The sequence below is a fragment of the Scardinius erythrophthalmus genome (assembly GCF_964197995.2).
Source record: "Scardinius erythrophthalmus genome assembly, chromosome: 1".
Classification (NCBI taxonomy): domain Eukaryota; kingdom Metazoa; phylum Chordata; class Actinopteri; order Cypriniformes; family Leuciscidae; genus Scardinius; species Scardinius erythrophthalmus.
This window is the reverse complement of record NC_138221.1, coordinates 61,054,213-61,072,765: the sequence shown is the minus strand read 5'-3', so window position 1 is coordinate 61,072,765 and position 18,553 is coordinate 61,054,213. Positions and strand designations below refer to the sequence as shown.

General features: G+C 36.2%; 2 protein-coding genes across 3 annotated transcripts in view; both read right to left on the bottom strand.

The window, feature by feature from the left end:
* The window catches only part of LOC308702727 (tripartite motif-containing protein 16-like), a 662,678-nt gene that overhangs the window by 475,701 nt on the left and 168,424 nt on the right, over window positions 1-18,553 (bottom strand). The window lies entirely within an intron of this gene.
* nherf1b (NHERF family PDZ scaffold protein 1b) overlaps window positions 1-18,553 on the bottom strand; it is a 39,615-nt gene that overhangs the window by 7,974 nt on the left and 13,088 nt on the right. Inside the window, exons 2-4 of one of the 2 annotated variants that reach the window (XM_081372095.1) lie at window positions 14,576-14,698; window positions 10,666-10,836; window positions 3,860-4,013 (exon numbers count right to left, since the gene is read on the bottom strand). In XM_081372095.1, coding sequence (XP_081228221.1) covers window positions 3,860-4,013; window positions 10,666-10,836; window positions 14,576-14,698 — 448 coding nt within the window. The remainder of the gene's footprint in view (window positions 1-3,859; window positions 4,014-10,665; window positions 10,837-14,575; window positions 14,699-18,553) is intronic. The other variant, XM_081372096.1, reaches the window with a different exon arrangement.

Genomic DNA, 18,553 nt, shown 5'->3' with positions numbered 1-18,553 from the left:
ACTTTGTTAAAATTTAATGCATTTTCTCTGTAAAAATACATTTCCCCAACTCTGAGATAATTATTATTATTTTTTATTTTTTTAATGAACATCTCAGGTTAAAATTACATTTTTGCACATGAAAATCATGACAATTGCCTTTATTTTTAAGAAAAAATACTTTTTTCCCAGTAAAAATATTAATTTGGTGTGCATGAATACATTTTTATTTTCTCTGTAAAAATACTTTCCAAACAGTGTGACAGTTGCGAGTTGCATGAGAAAAAATTAGGGCGGTCAAAAGATTAATCGCGATTAATCGCATCCAAAATAAAAGTTTGTGTTTACATAATATATGTGTGTGTACTGTGTATAATTATTTTGTATATATAAATACACACACATGCATGTATATATTTAAGAAATATTTGCATACATATACTGTATATATTTATATATAATTTATTTTATATATAAATATAATTTTTTTAATAAATTACACATTTTTCTTAAATATATACAAGCATGTGTGTGTATTTATACATACAAATTTAATTATACACAGTACACACACATATATTATTTAAACACAAACTTTTATTTTGGATGCGATTAATTGCGATTAATCTTTTGACAGCCCTAGAAAAAATGTATTTGAGGTGCTGTACACTTGCCTGATAGGCCACAACTGTAAGCATTTTCTTATACGCTGGAGGACAAGTCGAAATTATACTACTATTTAAATGTGAAGCGTCACAATTTGCTGAATTAAAAGAAATGTGATCATCATGAGTACATTTCATTTGTAAAGTAATTAAATGATTGGATTATAAAAAAAATATACATTACTTTGTACTTATGTCATATTAAATATGTTTTGGTTCCAACAAAAAGATGTTCCTACCACCAGCCATTCTTTCCAAGAGTTTCTAGGAAGAAGAGTAAAGCAGTAAGGCAGATAACAGAATCCCGACACCCTTACCGCCCTCTTGTCTCTAAATCTCTATCTTTCTACCGCCGTTTTAAGGATATATGAGTGGCAGAAAACTGCAGGGAAGGTATGATAACACTGATCCATCTGGCCCCCGATCGGCACAAAGCACACATCACTGGCTGTTTGGACACTTCAAATGCCCTTCAGTCCCAATACGGCAATCTGAGAGCCACTCCAGAACAGCACCTTGGAAACCACACAAATCCTCCTTCCAAATTTGGCTGACAGACAGCAGAGAGAGACAGAGTGTGTGTGTTCAGACAGAGCAGTGCAACTGTGTGCGAAAGAGAAGAGAAAACAGCTGAATGTATGACTGTGTAGAGAATAGAATCCTACAATCTGAAAAACCCATGCCATAGAAGAACCATTTTGGGTTCCACAAAGAATCTTTCAGTGAACAGTTCTTAAAAAAACACATATTTTAATAATCTGATTAACCTTTTTCAACAATTAAGAATCGTTTGTGTAATAGAAATATTCCATGGATGTTGAAGTGTTCTTCATGGAATGTTGATTTGTAACATTCCAAGAACATAAAAATGTCCAGTTTCCATAATGTACATAGAATATCATTTAAAGGTTAGTATGATGTTCCTGAAACATTCGAACACCTGCTGTTAACAAGCAGAATCACTGAAGGAAAGAGAAACAACAAGGACAGAAACTACAACTGACTTCCAGACACAGTCTTACTGTAGATGAAATCAACTGAAGATAAAAGAAGCCATTAAATCTCTTAAGATCTCATCAGAGGAGGATTAAACAACTCCACAAACAGCATTACCAGCTTCATTTTAAAAGTTATTACTAATTTTATTTCTGTCATAAATCTACAGAAGTTCTTATTGAGAAATAATAGAGGTTTAGATGTTAGTTGATGTTTGGTTGAAAATGTTTGAAGTCGTCATTATGGTGATCAGTGTTTTGTTTGGTTGGTCTCTTGACCCTTGACTTTTGCTAGTTTATTTCTCTTTCAGCAATTGCAGGTGTTTTCAGAAAATTATACATTGATTTGATAAAGATTTGATGCATTGATTTGATTTGATGCATTGATAAATCTTGATGAAAAGGCAGACAAACATGTCTGTTTTAATGACAGTCAAATTACTGCATTAAAGTGGTTTTAACTGCTTTTTCTGTAGTTTCATGACAAACTTAAGTAAAAAAAGTAATAAACAAATTCAACCGTTGACAAACTCTTGTGTAAAAGTTGAGACACACTTCAGACATCAACACTCATCATACAAACTTCGACAATGGTGACAATCAAAAATATTCAAATATAAATAGTAAAAGAATTCAGCTGCATAATTTATTTGTTTTGTATGTTTGCATGAAACATCTCACAATTGCTGAATTTTATATGCTGATTGATTGATGATGATGTCTGTGAGTGTCTACATAACACTGTAGTCTCTAACTTTCTGCTCACTACGGTTTCTTTTAGTTTTTATCTAAAAACATTTTCCCAGAGCGTTTGAGTTAGACTGGTTTATAAGAGCACAATTATGAGCAGAACGAGGACTGAGTTTACCTGTTCGGCGTGATGACATTTAATCTCCTCGACCGCCTCTGTGGTCCCATTTAGCCACTTGTTAGCAACCGCCTTTTTCAAGACATGTAACAGCTTCAAAAAAATCACGAGAGGGGTAATACTGATGTATTTTATGTCGTAGAATAAAACGTGAAAGTGTCTTGAGCTTGTGTTAAACACAGACTTTTTTTCAGCCATTTAACCAAAATCCCAATCAAAAAACCCATTGACTTCAGGACGATGGAACCGGGAGTGCTAAAATGCTAACTCGCTTTACATGTGAAATGTTTCGTTTTTTTGATACAAGCTTCAAAGCCTCGGTGCCAAACGTCTCATCATTAAATTTGATCCCTTAAAACTCATCATTGATCAATACAATGACATATTTAAATGTTTTTTCCTGTGAAAAAAAATTGGTCATGCCTTAAAATAGCTTGAATGTAACTCTACACCCTTGCCTCATGTAGTATACGCGCATCCATGAATATGCAAATGAGCCCCGAATAGACATATAAACAACATTAAAAACTTGATTTTCACCACAAGGGTGACTTTAACATTTGAAGGACGTCCAAAGAATGAAGACATTTAAAAAGCTTCAACAAACAATCCAGAAATAACGTGTTTGTGCTAACCTTTTGAGAACATTGTTAAAGACCAGATAATATTGAACAAACACTCTATTAACGTTACTGGAAGAATGTTTGTTCATAACTTTGAGAGAATCTTGCCAGATTGTTAGCCAAAGTTTTGAGAACGTTCCCTGTTAGCTGGGTTGCTAGTTGTTAGCTAGTGCTCCCAGTCTTCTGTCCCTGTTGACAGCTAATCCCACGGCCTCACAGAAAAGAGCTATTCAAATCGAAACGCAGTGATTCTGGCAGAAAACAGACCGATCGTGAGTATTAAACGAGCCTCGCTGAGAACAGCAGCACCTGAGATGTCTAAAAGCCTTCATCTGGTCAATCCTGCCATTTTTCCTCAAACAGATGTTTACTCAAACTGATAAAACGTAATAGCAGTGATAGCAGCTAAGGAGAGTTTCCACTAGTGCTGACGCCAACAACTTGCTTGGTAAATAAAACGAGTAAACATTGTGTCTCCACTCACTCATGACTAATCTAGTTGTGTCAAACACGCAGTTTCCATGGCTGCATTTGGCACTGTTGCAGACCGTTGGCACGGGGTAACAAAACAAGACGGACAAACTAAATTGCTTAATAGGAAAACCAAAACCAGCGCAGCGAGAGACGGAGACACGCTTGCCTGAGTGACCCCTGCTCAGACGCCACCTAAAGGGATGCCATGGAGAGTTACAGCTGCTGGAAACCTGACTTCATGTTTTGTGTATGTACCTGTGAGGTGTTCTGCAGTGGGCGTCACTCGACACTTCTTGAAGAAAGCATCTGTTTCTGGATCTACGACCAAGAGTGTGGTGTTATCACCCCCGGCTTTAATAGCAGCCACCACATCCGCATGCTGCTTCCCATCCACTGAAATCTCGTTCACCTGAGGACAAACAACACATCAGAAGACATTCACATGCACCAGTCACAGACTCACACTTAAAGGGACAGTTCACCTAAAACATTTCTGCCGTGAAATTTGTGTCAATAATCATGTCGTTCCAAACCCGTGAGACCTTCGTTCATCTTTGGAGCACAAATGAAGATATTTTTTGATGAAATCCGAGAGGTTTCTGAACCAGCCATAGGCAGCAACGTCATTGCAACTTTCAAGGCCCAGAAAGGTAGTAAAGACATCATTAAAATAGTCCATGTGACTACAGTAGTTCAACCTTAATGTTATGAAGCGATAGTTATTCAAAAATCTCTTCTCTTCCACGTCATTCTTCAAGTAGTGTAAACAGTGCAGCGCTTCCAGGGTCTACATCAGAACGCCGGCTCACTATTGGCCGACACTGGTCACGTGATCACCTCGACATATGCGTTTGAAGCAGGAGCTGGCCAATAATGAGCTGGCGTTCTGACTGTAGACCCTGGAAGCGCTGCACTGTTTACACTACGTCAACAGCGTTGGAGAATTATGAGGAAGAGAAGAGATTGTTGAATAAAGTCGTCATTTTTGTTTGTATTTTTGCACACAGAAAGTACTCTCGTCGCTTCATAACATGTTCTCACATGAACTATTTTAACAATGTCTTTACTACCTTTCTGGGCCTTAAAAGGAGCAACGATGTTGCTTCCTATGGCTGGTTCAGAAACCTCTCGGATTTCATCTAAAAATATCTTAATTTGTGTTCTGAAGATGAACGAAGGTCTCACGGGTTTGGAACGACATGAGCATGAGTAATTAATGACAGAAATTTCATTTTTGGTATGAACAAACCCTTTGTTCTTTTGGGGGTAGGCTATGATATTAGTCTACACAGCCTATAATAAAATATATTGTTATTCAAATATCAACAGTCTGTCATTAGTCACAAAAAAACAACATTAAAATCATGAACTCAAATTTCATTGTAAATCAGACCTTTCAGGCTATAGCCTAACGCTAAAAAGCCTTATGCCAAAAGTATTATCACAACCAAATTGTCAGTCATTAAATAAGAAAACTAAATAATTAAGTAGATTTGCTTTGTGTAACCCGACATCAGACATTAGGTCTGGTCACAGTGCCGCGACCAATCACTCACTCCTTTACGACTGGCTGCCTGCACATTCACTGTCCTCGCGGCTGCTGCAACTTGCTCCTTTTTGTTTTATAGAGTAGGCCTAGATGAAGAGAGCGCAAGTTGCAGCAGCCGTGAGGACAGTGAATGTGCAGGCAGCCAGTCGTAAAGGAGTGATTGATTGGTTGCGGTACTGTGTGCAAAAAAAAAAAGAAAGAAAAAAGATGCTACAGCCAATGAGCAGCCACGGACTGTCCCCGGACAGTTTGAAGTGGCACCGGAAGTCTCGCACATTCAAGTTACAAATGGCTGCACCCACTAATAGATTAAAAATAAGGTGGATATAGTATCGTTCAGGTCATTATGTGCATACAGTATGTAACATCAAATCAAAATGGATCTATGTGCTCAATTCATCAGTGCACGTTATTGCAAAGAATATTGTAAATATTTTTTTTAAATATTTAAAACAACAATGAGCTCATCATCTGAAACAACGTCACCAAGCCTTTAAATTTTCCATCCCCTGCTCCTCCAGAATAAGTCACATTATGGAAGAAGACTGGGAACGAAGTTTCACGCAGGCTTTAATGTAGCGCTCTTTTGTATACTGCTCATAATAAGGCATCTGGATATTACATGCGTACAGACAAATTGCATATTATGCACAGTATACAGTGTGTAGGAGAAGTATGCAACTCCACTCTAGTTGCTCTACTCTACAACAGAGATATGCAGCCAGGATAACCGCTGCTCAAAATAAGACAATAAGACGTCACCCTGAAATCTATTTTTAGATGTATTATTCACATCTCCATTGTTCCAACAAAGAAAGTGTTTATCAAAGCTAGAATTCATTTTTCAACATTATCAGTCTCCTTTCCTGCTGTCCGAGGGAAGGATATCCTGTGTCTTCAATTCACTAACATTCATGCATTACACGGTTTGCCAAAAAACCCACGAGAGGCGTTGTGTGAACTAAACGGGGAGGAATGTCAAGGGAAAATCTGACAGGATCCCACTGAGGCGTGAGTTTGGAAGAAGATTGTGATTTGAAATATTTATTATTTAATATTTAACAATATGAAATATTCATAAACACTGATTTATTATTCATAAAAGATGAATATGAGTGAGAAATCAACGTATGTTTCATTTCAAGTGGCATTTAAAGGAAAAAGTGAACACAAAAATGGAAATTCGGTCATTCTTTACTCATCGTTTGGTTTCTCTGACCTAATATTTTCTTTCCTCTTTGAAACAATAAGAAAGTACAAGGTGATTCATACTGCCAAACTTCGAGAAAGACAAGCTCACTTTAATAGTACGCATTACACTTTAAAAAAAGGAGGTTTGATTGGGTTCTAGTTAGAACCCCACTTTTAAAAAATAAAGTTTCTTTATTGGCATTGAAGAACCTTTTCTTCAAAAGTTTTTTCCTATGGCATCACTGTCAAAACTCCCTTATGAAACCTTTTTTAAAATATATATATATAAGAAGAAATGTCAGAAATGACTGCATAACACTGACATGTTTATAGAGATATTTAATTTTTTTACTTAAATATCTAGTTTATGAGCTGTTAAATTCAATTAAAATTAAAACAACATTTAAGGGTTGCAAGTCATTTTTTTGACTGTACTAAAGCACTAAAATACCATATTATGCTTGCAGATATTTAGAAAACATGCTAAGTTCTCTGAAAAACAATGCTAAATCCCGTTATTCGACTTTGAAATGTGCGTTCTGTTTCGGGAAGTCTGTTTTTAATTTGATCTGTGTGCTTCCACCAGCTGCCAGTTTACCCAATAGTATTTCGTCACCCCAGGTTGCCAGTTGGTGGAAAACCCAGTGTATTACAGCGATGGAAGTCAGCAAAAAAACTGGGTCAGAGATCGCAGATTCAACCCCCACCTAAAAAGCCTCGGCATCCATCTAGAAACCTCTATGACAGAGGCATATTAAAATGCGGATAAGAGGCTTGTCGCCTTCCATTGTCAACTGCATTATTTCCTCAATCTGGCAACCCGCATGAGTGTTGATGAGGAGGGCGGTGGACACAACTCTCCAATGTTTTCAATTTGGACTGCAGTACCCATATCAACCACTAGCTGTCAATGTTTTAATTTTCAATAAATCTTTAAAATGATCCTATGATCTGGTATATAGAAAATGTCCTATATATGAAGCACCTGACAGAACCCTTTAAGGTTCCATGTAGACCCTTTTCTTCAAGACAGTATCTTTCATTTTGTGTTATTGTGATCAATTTTGATAAAGGAATGTTGAAATGAGTCTAGGTGTGACGCGAGGCACTATGGGAACAGATCGGTCCGCCAGTGGGTCTACATGTGGAATGAGGGTGTGTCTGTTAGTGGAGCTCAGTCCCAGAGAGGAAACGGACAATGTGCGCTCAGCATGAACAATAGCTGCCTGTCCAACACAAAGAGCCCGGCTCTCAGGAGGAGGCCTGGAGGCCCCTCTGGGATAACAAAGACCCCTCCATCCCTCTGCTTCCTTCCCTTCCTTCACTCGTTCACTGGTGGCCTTTCCGTGGCTCTCGCTCCGGATGGAGTGGCCATACTAAAGAATTACATCTCACACAAGAACCGGACAGAGAAAAACCTCCAGAAACCTACTCTTTCTTTATTTTTAGTATCATGTACATTTTCTACAGGATTATTACGTATAAGCATTTGAATGCATTTGGGAACAAAACACACACCGTGTTGCTCGAAGGCAAACAACAGTTCTGCTGTGGAGCAATAGAGCAAAAATAGACAATATTAACAATACTGTGTTTAAAATATAAGTTTCTTAATATTAAACAATTTTTTACAGTAGTTGTGTTTGCTGGGCTGTTCATGTCACATGTTTTCTTTTCAGTTAAGCAGAAACAGAGCACTCTTGTTCATGTGATTCTGCTTAACGGAAAAGAACACATCCAAAATACACATTTAAGTGTATTACATATTGTCTATACGCATCTGTAGGTTTCAATTAGAGTACATACAGTATCTTTAAAGGCAGTTCTCAAAATAGTTTTAGTATCTTAATGAACATGGCAATTGTTCATGTATTTGGTCTTGCCGGACTAGATCTGATATCCATGCTCAAGTATGGACTTGCTACTGTTAATAGATACACAGACACACTGCTGTGAGCATGTAAGATATCCTGCTTCTGCTGCATAAAAAGACATACATAAATCCCGTAGCAGATCTGGGCAGGTGGAGCTGGGGAGGTGGAGGGGTTCAGCAATCACTGAACCAGACTATTTTAATGTTGAGCAAGTAATCTCATTGGCTGCAGGATCAGCAGATCCAATCAGCTTGTGCCATGCGGTAATGATGTAATTGCTTGTAAATTGCATGTAAAGGACCGATCAGACGGCGCCCTCTGGAGTTTCATGACTGTTTTATCCTGACAGGCTGAGCCAGAAATCTCCACTTTAGTAGCACTTACATACACCAAACTTTACAGTTCTTTACAATCTATATTCTGAAGGAGTGTAAATATCTTTCGCTTAATTTATAAAACATTGTATCGATCGTGTACCAAAAAACAGTACATTCTTGTTTTCTGGCCGTTGATGGTGAAAATTTTGGCTTTATCCAATGTTCAGGTTTCTGTTCTGGAAAATTATGCAAATTGGTGCATATTTACTTAGCTAATGCCTAATTTCCATATTTAATCATAACTTATTTCCATATTTCACAAAACTTGTAATACAAAATAAATGTCTTAATGTACTGTGATTATCTAGGGAAGTATAATGATGGCTATTAGTTAAAATTCTCACCCTATTCACCTGAAGTGTCTTGCCTTAAACCCTTGTTTAATTTGAAGGTCTGATAGGGAAAAAAAGGGATGTAGTGTACATCACACTGGAGATGGTCCTCACTGCAGAACACGAAATCCAGGGGGAGGAGTTGGATCCTGATCCCTAAACCCACCCCTAAACCTACTAATCTCCACCCCTTAGATCTGGATCCAACCCCGCCCCCTGGATCTTGTGGACTGCATTGAGGTGCTACTGTCACATTGTGCTTTGAAACTGGTCAGTGCTGCACTGTGACATCCTAAGTGTTGTTTATAGCAGTGTTTAATCGAAAAAAGGTGGGCAATCCTCAAGTTACTTCACATTTTTGTATTTAGACAGTCTGGAGCCCTGACATAAATTCAGACTGGTGTGGTGTATCCTACACAGTACACGCACAATAACACAAGCAGAGTCTCAGATTTCAGTATAGTAGTAGTATGATTATTGAGTATTGCTCATGGCTTCTTGCTTGACTCTCTAATGTTCATGAGGGTGATGTGCTCGATTCCAGGGCTCTTGCCCATGTTCCACTTCTGTCCTATTTGTCTTGCTTCTCTGTTCTCAAACAGGATATGCTTACAAAAAAGTGGCACAATGTACAAATTTCCCTTCCAGGAACAGTGTTTCCAAGTCATAATAACACTTTACTTGGAAAAGAATAAATCTATCATGTTTTATTCAAACACCAAAGACTTTTCTCACCAAAGTTATTTTGTAAAACCATGCCATTGTGAAAAATAAGTGTGCTTAATTGTATTGAATGTGTACTTTTAGTGCACTTTAAATCTTTTTAAAAAGTGAACTTTTAGATAATATAGTACTACTAAAATTAAAGGCCACATAAGTGCACTTAAACAGAGCACACGTTAATGTTTCTTAACACACTAAAGTGCACTTAAAAAGAGAACACTTTCATGTTTCTTAACACACTTCAGTGCACTTAAACAGAGCACACTTTCATGTTTCTTAACACTTAAGTGCACTTGAAAAGAGCACACGTTCATGTTTCTTAACACACTTAAGTGCACTTAAACAAAGCACACATTCATGTTTCTTAACACACTTAAGTGCACTTAAAAAGAGAACACATTCATGTTTCTTAACACTTAAGTGCACTTGAAAAGAGCACACGTTCATGTTTCTTAACACACTTAAGTGCACTTGAAAAGAGCACATGTTCATGTTTCTTAACACGCTTAAGTGCATTAAAAAGAACACAAGTTTATGTTTCTTAACACACTTAAGTGCATTAAAAAGAACACAAGTTTAAGTTTCTTAACACACTTAAATGCATTAAAAAAAACACAAGTTTATGTTTCTTAACACACTTAAGTGCACTTAAAAAGAGCACACGTTCATGTTTCTTAACATACTTAAGTGTATTTTTTTTTTAAATGCACTTTGTAATAATGTCTAATTAAGTTTTACATAAACGCACATTTTAAAACACAGCAAATGTTTTTGTAGTGTTATATACTTAAGCACATGTAAAATCATTTATTTTAATTTCACCAGAAGTGTGTTGTCCAAAATTACATTTGTTAATGTATTTTAAATGTATTTAGTGTATAATATATACCGTGTAACCTTTGGTAAAATATGTTTATATTTAAAAAAAGCTGTACTTGTAGATAATATAATATAAATGAAATAAAATATCACATAAGTGCACTTAAAGAGAGACTTGAGAAAGTGTGTCTTGTACCTGTATTATCCGGTCTTTGGGTTTTAGGCCGGACCTCTGTGCCGGCGAGTCCTCATCTACAGCTCTGATGTACTGGCCGGGTCTGGACTTCTCGCTGTGCAGGTTAAAGCCGAAGCCATTGGAGCCTTTCTTGATGGCACAGCGCCGCGGTCTGAGCTCGGGCTTCAAGTCCTGCAGGACAGACACAACACAACAAACTCAACATCAGCACAATGAAACACAAGCGAGCGAGTGCCACTGGAACGTAGGAAGTTGGGCGTCAGAATGTCTGTGCCTTTCATCTTTTAGAATATAGTCTTATCTTAAAGAGCAAGGTCAAGGTCAAGGTCACTTTTATTTATATAGCACCTTAAAACAACATTTCTGCTGACCAAGGTGCTTCACAAAAATACGATAAAAATAACAGTCACACAAAAATACAGAGTTTACAAATTTAAATTAGCAACTTAAACCATTTTAAAATCATGACTAAGAATTTTAATCACTGAGAATAACATATCCAAAACTATGAATAGGCCTGAGAAAAAAAGATACATTTTCAGAGATGACTGAAATGCAGATAAAGAAGAAGATAGCAGATAACAGATAACAGATTGAGGTGGCGAATTCCACAGCTTAGGGGCAAATACGGAGAAGGCTCTGTCACCAGGGTGGTTCCTCGAGAACTAATGGTTCCCTTAGGAACATTTTCCTGGTTGCATTCGCACCGCCAGTAGGAACTCTGAAGTGACGTGAGCCGCGCTTGTGGTTGTGACTTTTATTTTGACGGCGCTGAGAGTCATTCTCCGTGTTCATTAGTTTACGATCTGTCTAACAGTCCTGTCTAATACGTTATTAGATACAACTGTTATACATAGAAAGTAGACAGTAATGAAAAGGTATTAGCGTATGCCGTGTGGTTGATGTTTAGTGTTGCTGAGCAGAAATACATAATCATGTTTTGCTTGGTCTCCTCAAAGTTGCGTTGGGTTTTCTCCTCAGCGTAAAGGTTAAGAGGCCGATCTATCACTGTTATCCATGTTTGTAAAGGTAGTTTCTGGAGTAAATATATAGGCTATAATCTGTGTTTTTACACAGCCTTTTTTTAAAATGGCTGGTGTTTCACGTGCGTTCGGCCAATCAGTGTACACCAACGTCACGGATAGTTCCTATAGTGTTGGTTTAGACTCTGAAGTAGGAGCTAAATTAATTTTTCCAAAAGGAAAGTTCCTAGAACTAAAATCGTTCCCAGTTCCTGCGGTGCGAACACGGCAAAACCCGGGTACTTCCAGCAATAGTTCTAGGAACTATGACAAGGTTCCTCCGGTGCGAAAGCCCCTATGGATGACTGTCTCTAGGTCACTAAAAGACAGAAAAGATTTAAATTTCCATAAGCCCCTAAGCTGGAAAAATCTGGCTCTGACAACAGAGTTTATTTGTTTGTCAAATTTTAACTCTGGATCAACAACAACAGCCAAGTTCTTTACATGAGTGTGGATCTTCGCTTGCAGAGGTCCTAAACTAGAGGTCAGGCCGTCTAGCAAATGGGGGAAGCCAAATAAAATAACTTCAGTCTTGTTTTCATTTAACTGAAGAAAACCGACAAACTGAGCAGCACTGAGCAGTTATACTTAATGTCAGAAGCCAAGAAGACCTCATTAAAACCTGTGGCAGGTTGCATAAACTGCTCAGACTAGTCTTACAATAAAAGTTAAGTGATCTAATTTTTTTCTTTTTTTTCTAATTTGAATCCAAAATTAGACTGATTATCCCTCGACTAACTTCTAGCTGGCCAGACTAGTTTTTAAGACACAGTCTTAACATAGAGGCTGTGTTTATGTAACCGCTTTGAACAAATCTAAGACCGCAATTATATTGCATTAGGCACAAATAAGAACACTTACTACCTAATATTCATGTCTGCCGGTTGAGAACCTTCCCCTTGTGAAACAGAAGAACACTTAAGCATTTTTTTTAAAAGTACTGATTACAAACATACATATTTTGAAAGAATATACTGTACTTAAAGGGTTAGTTCACCCAAAAAATTAAATGTATAGCATAATTTACTCACCTTCAAGCAATCCTAGGTGTATATGACTCTTTTCTTTCATCCAAACACAATCGGAGTTATATTAAATAATATTTTGGCTCTTCCAGGCTTTATAATGGGATTGAATAGAGCATGAGTTTTTGATGCCCAAAAAAGAGCATCCATACATCATAAAAGTAATCCATACGGCTCCAGGGGTTAATAAAGGCCTTCTGAAGTGAAGCAATGCGTTTTTGTAAGAAAAATATCCATATTTATAACTTTATAAATTAACATTAACTTCTTCTTTCAGTGATCTATGCAAACATTGTCATGATTTAGGTAACGTCTGTACGTGAGTCGAGTTCCAGCCGAAGAGTGACCTCTGACCCGACATATACAAGTCATATACACCTAGGATGGTTTGAGGGTGAGTAAATTATGGGATGCATTTTTGGGTGAACTATCCCCTTAAGTACAAACTTTTCAGACACTTTTAGAATTTTTTTTTCAGAATTTTTTTTTCAGAATTTTTTTCAGAATTTTTTCAGAATTTTTTCAGAATTTTTTCAGAATTTTGTAATTTACAATTAAAAAATAAAATGTATTATAGTTTTAATACATTTTAAACAAATTAATATGAAAGGCTTTTTTACTGCAATTACCATAAGTACCAACTTTGATGATGTACATCATATGTAATTTCATAATTACTTCTATTATCTGTGAAATATGGCCAAAGTTACTTCTGAATGTACCGACAAGCATTTATGGTACAGTAAAATAAAATTTCATTGAAACTTATTGTATTTCTACATTAGTGATGAAGTTTCAATTTAATACATTTCATCTATATGAACTTTAAATGTAATATTGAATCACACACTACAGTTTTAATTATAATTGAGTGCTTTACATGTGCTTTAGTATGTTAGTCATCATCAAAACAAGTGTACTTCTTTAAAGAAAACATGATTTAAAATGTACCTTGAAAATAAAACTTAAGTGAACTCTCTTTAAGTGCACTTAAGTGGTCTTTTATATCATTGATCAATATTACATGATCTGGATTTTTGTAAATATTATTAAGATTGACACTGAATGCACATTCTAAGCACACTTCGTTTTCACAAGGGTTGTTGTACTGGACAGAGAAATAGACCCAGACAGAAGGATGTTTTCTCTTTGTCCTGAATGCGATGGAAGTGGGCGGCGCACCGGATGAGGTCACCTGATCATGAGCCACCCCTCACTGTTTTAAGACGGCACACGGTTCAGTGCATTGTCATGCAGGAAAATAACACCCTTCCGCTACGTTCAGCAAGTTGGGTCTTTTTATAGTGCTTTGGACAGTGATTCAGACTGCTATTTGATAATTTTAACCGCTGTTGATAATTTTAACTGCTAATTTTAACCGCTGTTGATTGTATTTAGCCAAGAGAACTGTACAATGACAAAAAAAAACACACAGATTTCAAGTTTATTGTGAAGACCATTGCCACCAATGTTCTCTACAATCAGCTCAGCTAAACGCAGCCCTGTTCGGTACAATTATCATTATTCAGAGTCTGCTTCATATTTAGTTTGATGCAAACGCAAATTATTCGTCATGTGTAGCACAAACAATGCTGGGAGAGTCACTGTTCATGTAAAAGTTTAATCCTTGAGAGGATTGTTCTGGCTAACTGCAAATATAAGCAACAGTAGCAGTGAGTGAAAACATGATTAGCATTTCCAATACTCCCAGTATTGTCACTCTTACACACAGTGCCACGGCAGCATTTCCTCTCTGTTTGACTCAAGCGCAGGAAGAGCTGGACTTCCTGAGGACCACACCTGCTTTCCACTGTCAGAAACAATGCGGAAACACCACCCGCCCTGAACCACAGCACAACTCACACGCTCCATCACAGCGCCGTCAGTCAGGACATCATGGAGACGAATCAGTCTGTGAGGGGTGTAACCTGCCCTGGCGAATAGCTCTGCTTCTGCTTCCTCCTCATTTCGCCTCAATTCTGCAATCTATAAATAAATTACAACACAACAGGATCTGATCATTCTGCCCACTTGATTAAACCAATCAAACATTTCACAGTGGCTTATATAATTATGGATCAAACGCATTTAAAACACCAGTGCTAAATTTGGTTACATAATGTATATTGCTCAATTACATAATGACTTGAACAGCTCTTAAGGCCTGTTAACGCCAAGAATGATGTCTAACTGAGGTTTTAATAATGGTTCTAAATGTAAAAGAATAGCACACCGCAACTATTACGATAATGATTAAGATATAGGGCCCTATTTTAACGATCTAAGCGCATGGTCTAAAGCACACAAGTGCACTTAGGGCGTGTCCGAATCCACTTTTGGTATTTGCAAATGGTCGGTGCTCCCGGCGCATGGTCTAAAAGGGTTGCCCCTATTCTCTTAATGAGTAATGGGTGTTTTTTGGGCGTAACGTGCAATAAACCAATCAGAGCCTCATCTCCCATTCCCCTTAAAAGCCAGTTGCGCTCGCGCCATGGCGGATTCGCTATTTACATGGCGGAATTTGCAAGCGGAAAAACTGAACGCGTCTCCAGAGAGGAAACGGATCTGCTCGTGCTCGAGGTTAAAGCTCGCGAGCAGACCATCTACGGGACACGCGTGTACACGCATGTGTACAAGTATACAAGTGTACACGCGTTGTGGACTCCGCCTATAGGCGCACATTACTAATGCGCCCTTTAAATAGCAAAATAAAAGACTGCGCCATTGACTTTAGACCAGGTTTCAGTTGGTCAATGGCTCAGTCTATTTCTGTTGCCTCAAAATAGCAGTGGTCCAACAATGCGCCAGAACACACCTCGTTTTCAGACCAGCACGACCATGGGCGCACAAATGGGCGCAAATGTATTAGCTATTTAAACAATGTGGCGCAGGATGTGAAAATGATAACTGCGTCAGGCTGAAACTAGCCAAAAACGCTTGCGTCGTGCCTGGCGCTGTATTGCACCGTGTATATGATAGGGCCCAATGACTTGAATAGCTCTTAAGGCCCGTTCACACCAAGAACGATGTCTTTAACTATGAGGTTTTAATAATGGTTCTAAATGTAAAAGAATAGCACACCACAGCTATTACGATAATGATAAAGATATAGTTATAAAAATCGTTCGTTCTTTTTGCCATACCTTCCAAGGGCCGATGACTTAAGAAAATTAACCGGAAATTTAAATTTTTTTTTTTCCCGGCCATGAACCTATTTTTGCAAAAACAAGAAATTTTCTGGTACAGAAATTTAATATAGTGATCCAATGTAAAATAATCACTGCATAGTCTTCACTGTATAAATTAAACAGATTAATCCTTATGAAAGTAAAAAATAAATAAAAAATTCAGAAAAGAGCAGTGAGTGATTTTTGTTGTTTGAGTAACATTAATGACACAGACAGCAGCAGGTAAACACTTTAAGACCTGCAAAGATCAAGTATAGGCTACTGATACTGTTACTGTTACTGTACATGCGTTTTCTTTCTCAACTATTTAAGTTCACTTCAGACATAACTGACTATGTTTACTACGATACTTTGTGTGAATTTTTCTTTCAAGCGCAAGAAGATGTGAAAGAAAGCTCAATATCAGTATTCGACACAGCTTTCTGGGTGATCGCTTTGGAAGTTTGTGCACACAAAACTTTCCACACAGGGCGCGAGAAACGAATTGAGTTCACTTTCGCATCTTCTTGTGCTTTAATGTTTTGAATTGGCGAGGCTTAAACTTTCACTTTCGTAAACTCTCCCGATCATTATTAATGTTCTCCACAACATTGCATTGTTAGATTTCATAAACAAAGTTATCGGCCAACTGTCGATTGACAACGTTACATTTACTCGCCAACTGTAATTTTTACTCGCATTTGGTGCTGTTAATTTTAGGAATTGCACGGCAAAACTGCAGTGCATGCTTAAATAAACAGAAAACCTGAAAAATTACTTTTTGAGAACCATCCTTTTAAGGCTAAATTAATTGATAAAAAAATGATTGCCTTTTGAACTGCGATATTATCAAATATTTAACATTGCTACGGCAAAAAAAGACCACACAACCAATAGAAATATTTTCCTTTTAAGCCTGTTCACACTTTGGTTCACTCTAGTGGTCGTCCAATATATATCCAAGGCCAGTATATCAACTGATATTTGGCATTTTATAATCATCAGCATCAGCTGAAAAGTACTTCTGTTTTGCTGATAAGTGTCGGCAGTGGACTTTTTAATTTTGACAGCGCCAAGACTTTTATTTTGCCAGCACTGAGAATGCCATGCGGTTAAATTATTAGACAGAACCAATAAACAAAGAAAGTGAACGAATTAGTGATTGGGCTGCAATAAAACTTTATCATATACTGTCGCTATTCAGCAAATATGTATCTATAACATTAAAACAGGTCTTTGAATGCCTAATAAACATTTAGTTAGGCGAATCCAGCTGTTCGATCTTTTGGGGGGTGTATTTGCAGCCTGGATAAAAACATATGTACTCTGTGTGATGCTCCGTCCATGCTGTGCTAAATCCAGTTGACCATGTCATATTCACTGTGTACTGTGTGTAAAATTAGCATTACCTGGGCTATATTTGAGAAAATATGATTCACAGAGCGCACAAACTTACCAGATTATTGAGTGCACTGTTGCATACAGTGTTTTTACCCTCCTTTTTATTCATGCTTTTAGCTATTAATTTATCTGGGGGGAGAAAATACTATAGCCTTATAAGATTAAAGAATAAAGAAGTTTCTATCTAAAGTATAAATATGTTTATTTAAAAAAAAAAAAAAAAAATATATATATATATATATATATATTTTTTTTTCCAATTAATTATTTCTAATTTAGTAAATATGTAACATAAATATACATTTTATTGGAACAATATAATATCATTAAATTAAATTATGTAACACATTTATATCGACCATCCTGCTCTCTAAGATATCAGAATTGGCCATCAAAATATCAATATCGTTGATATTGATTTTTATCTATTTATATTACCTCTGTCAGTAACCATAAAGTGAACAGTAAAAAAAAAAAAAAAATCTCTCTCCACCTTAGTTATCATAGGTTACATTAAATATTGTTGTGGCCACATTATAAAATAATAATAATAATGTTATTTATATATTATATTTTATAATAATAATAATAATAATAATAATAATAATAACAATTATTATTATTATTATTATTATTATTATTATATTTTATAATAATAATAATAATAATAATAATAATAACAATTATTATTATTATTATTATTATTATTATTATTATTATTATTATTATTATTATTATAATATAATAATAATAATAATAATAATAATAATAATAATAATAATAATAATAATTGTTATTATTATTATTTTATAATAATAATAATAATTGTTATTATTATTATTATTATTATTATTATAAAATAATAATAATAACAATTATTATTATTATTATTATTAGAACAAAATTATTACTACTGTCATAATATTATTACCTTGTTCAATGAAAAAAAATCATTTATTTAATAAAAAATAATACACATTTTCTTTTACAGAATAACAATAAAATTGCAATACCAATAGTTATGGCTGTCTTAATTTCTTAACTTTCAAAGATTAAATCATCAAGCTTTTATCTTGGCAGAAAACAACAGGGGGTCAAGCCTCTTCTTTGTTGGCAACATTATTATAAACGCCTCTCAATACAAATCTGGTGAAATGATAGGTGCATGTTGTGTTCCCAAACTCACTTTATAAGAGACCCAAACTCACAGTTTGGAGCATTTACTGTGAATGAGTCACTCTGAGATGCCGAAACACCAGATCATGAGCAGCTT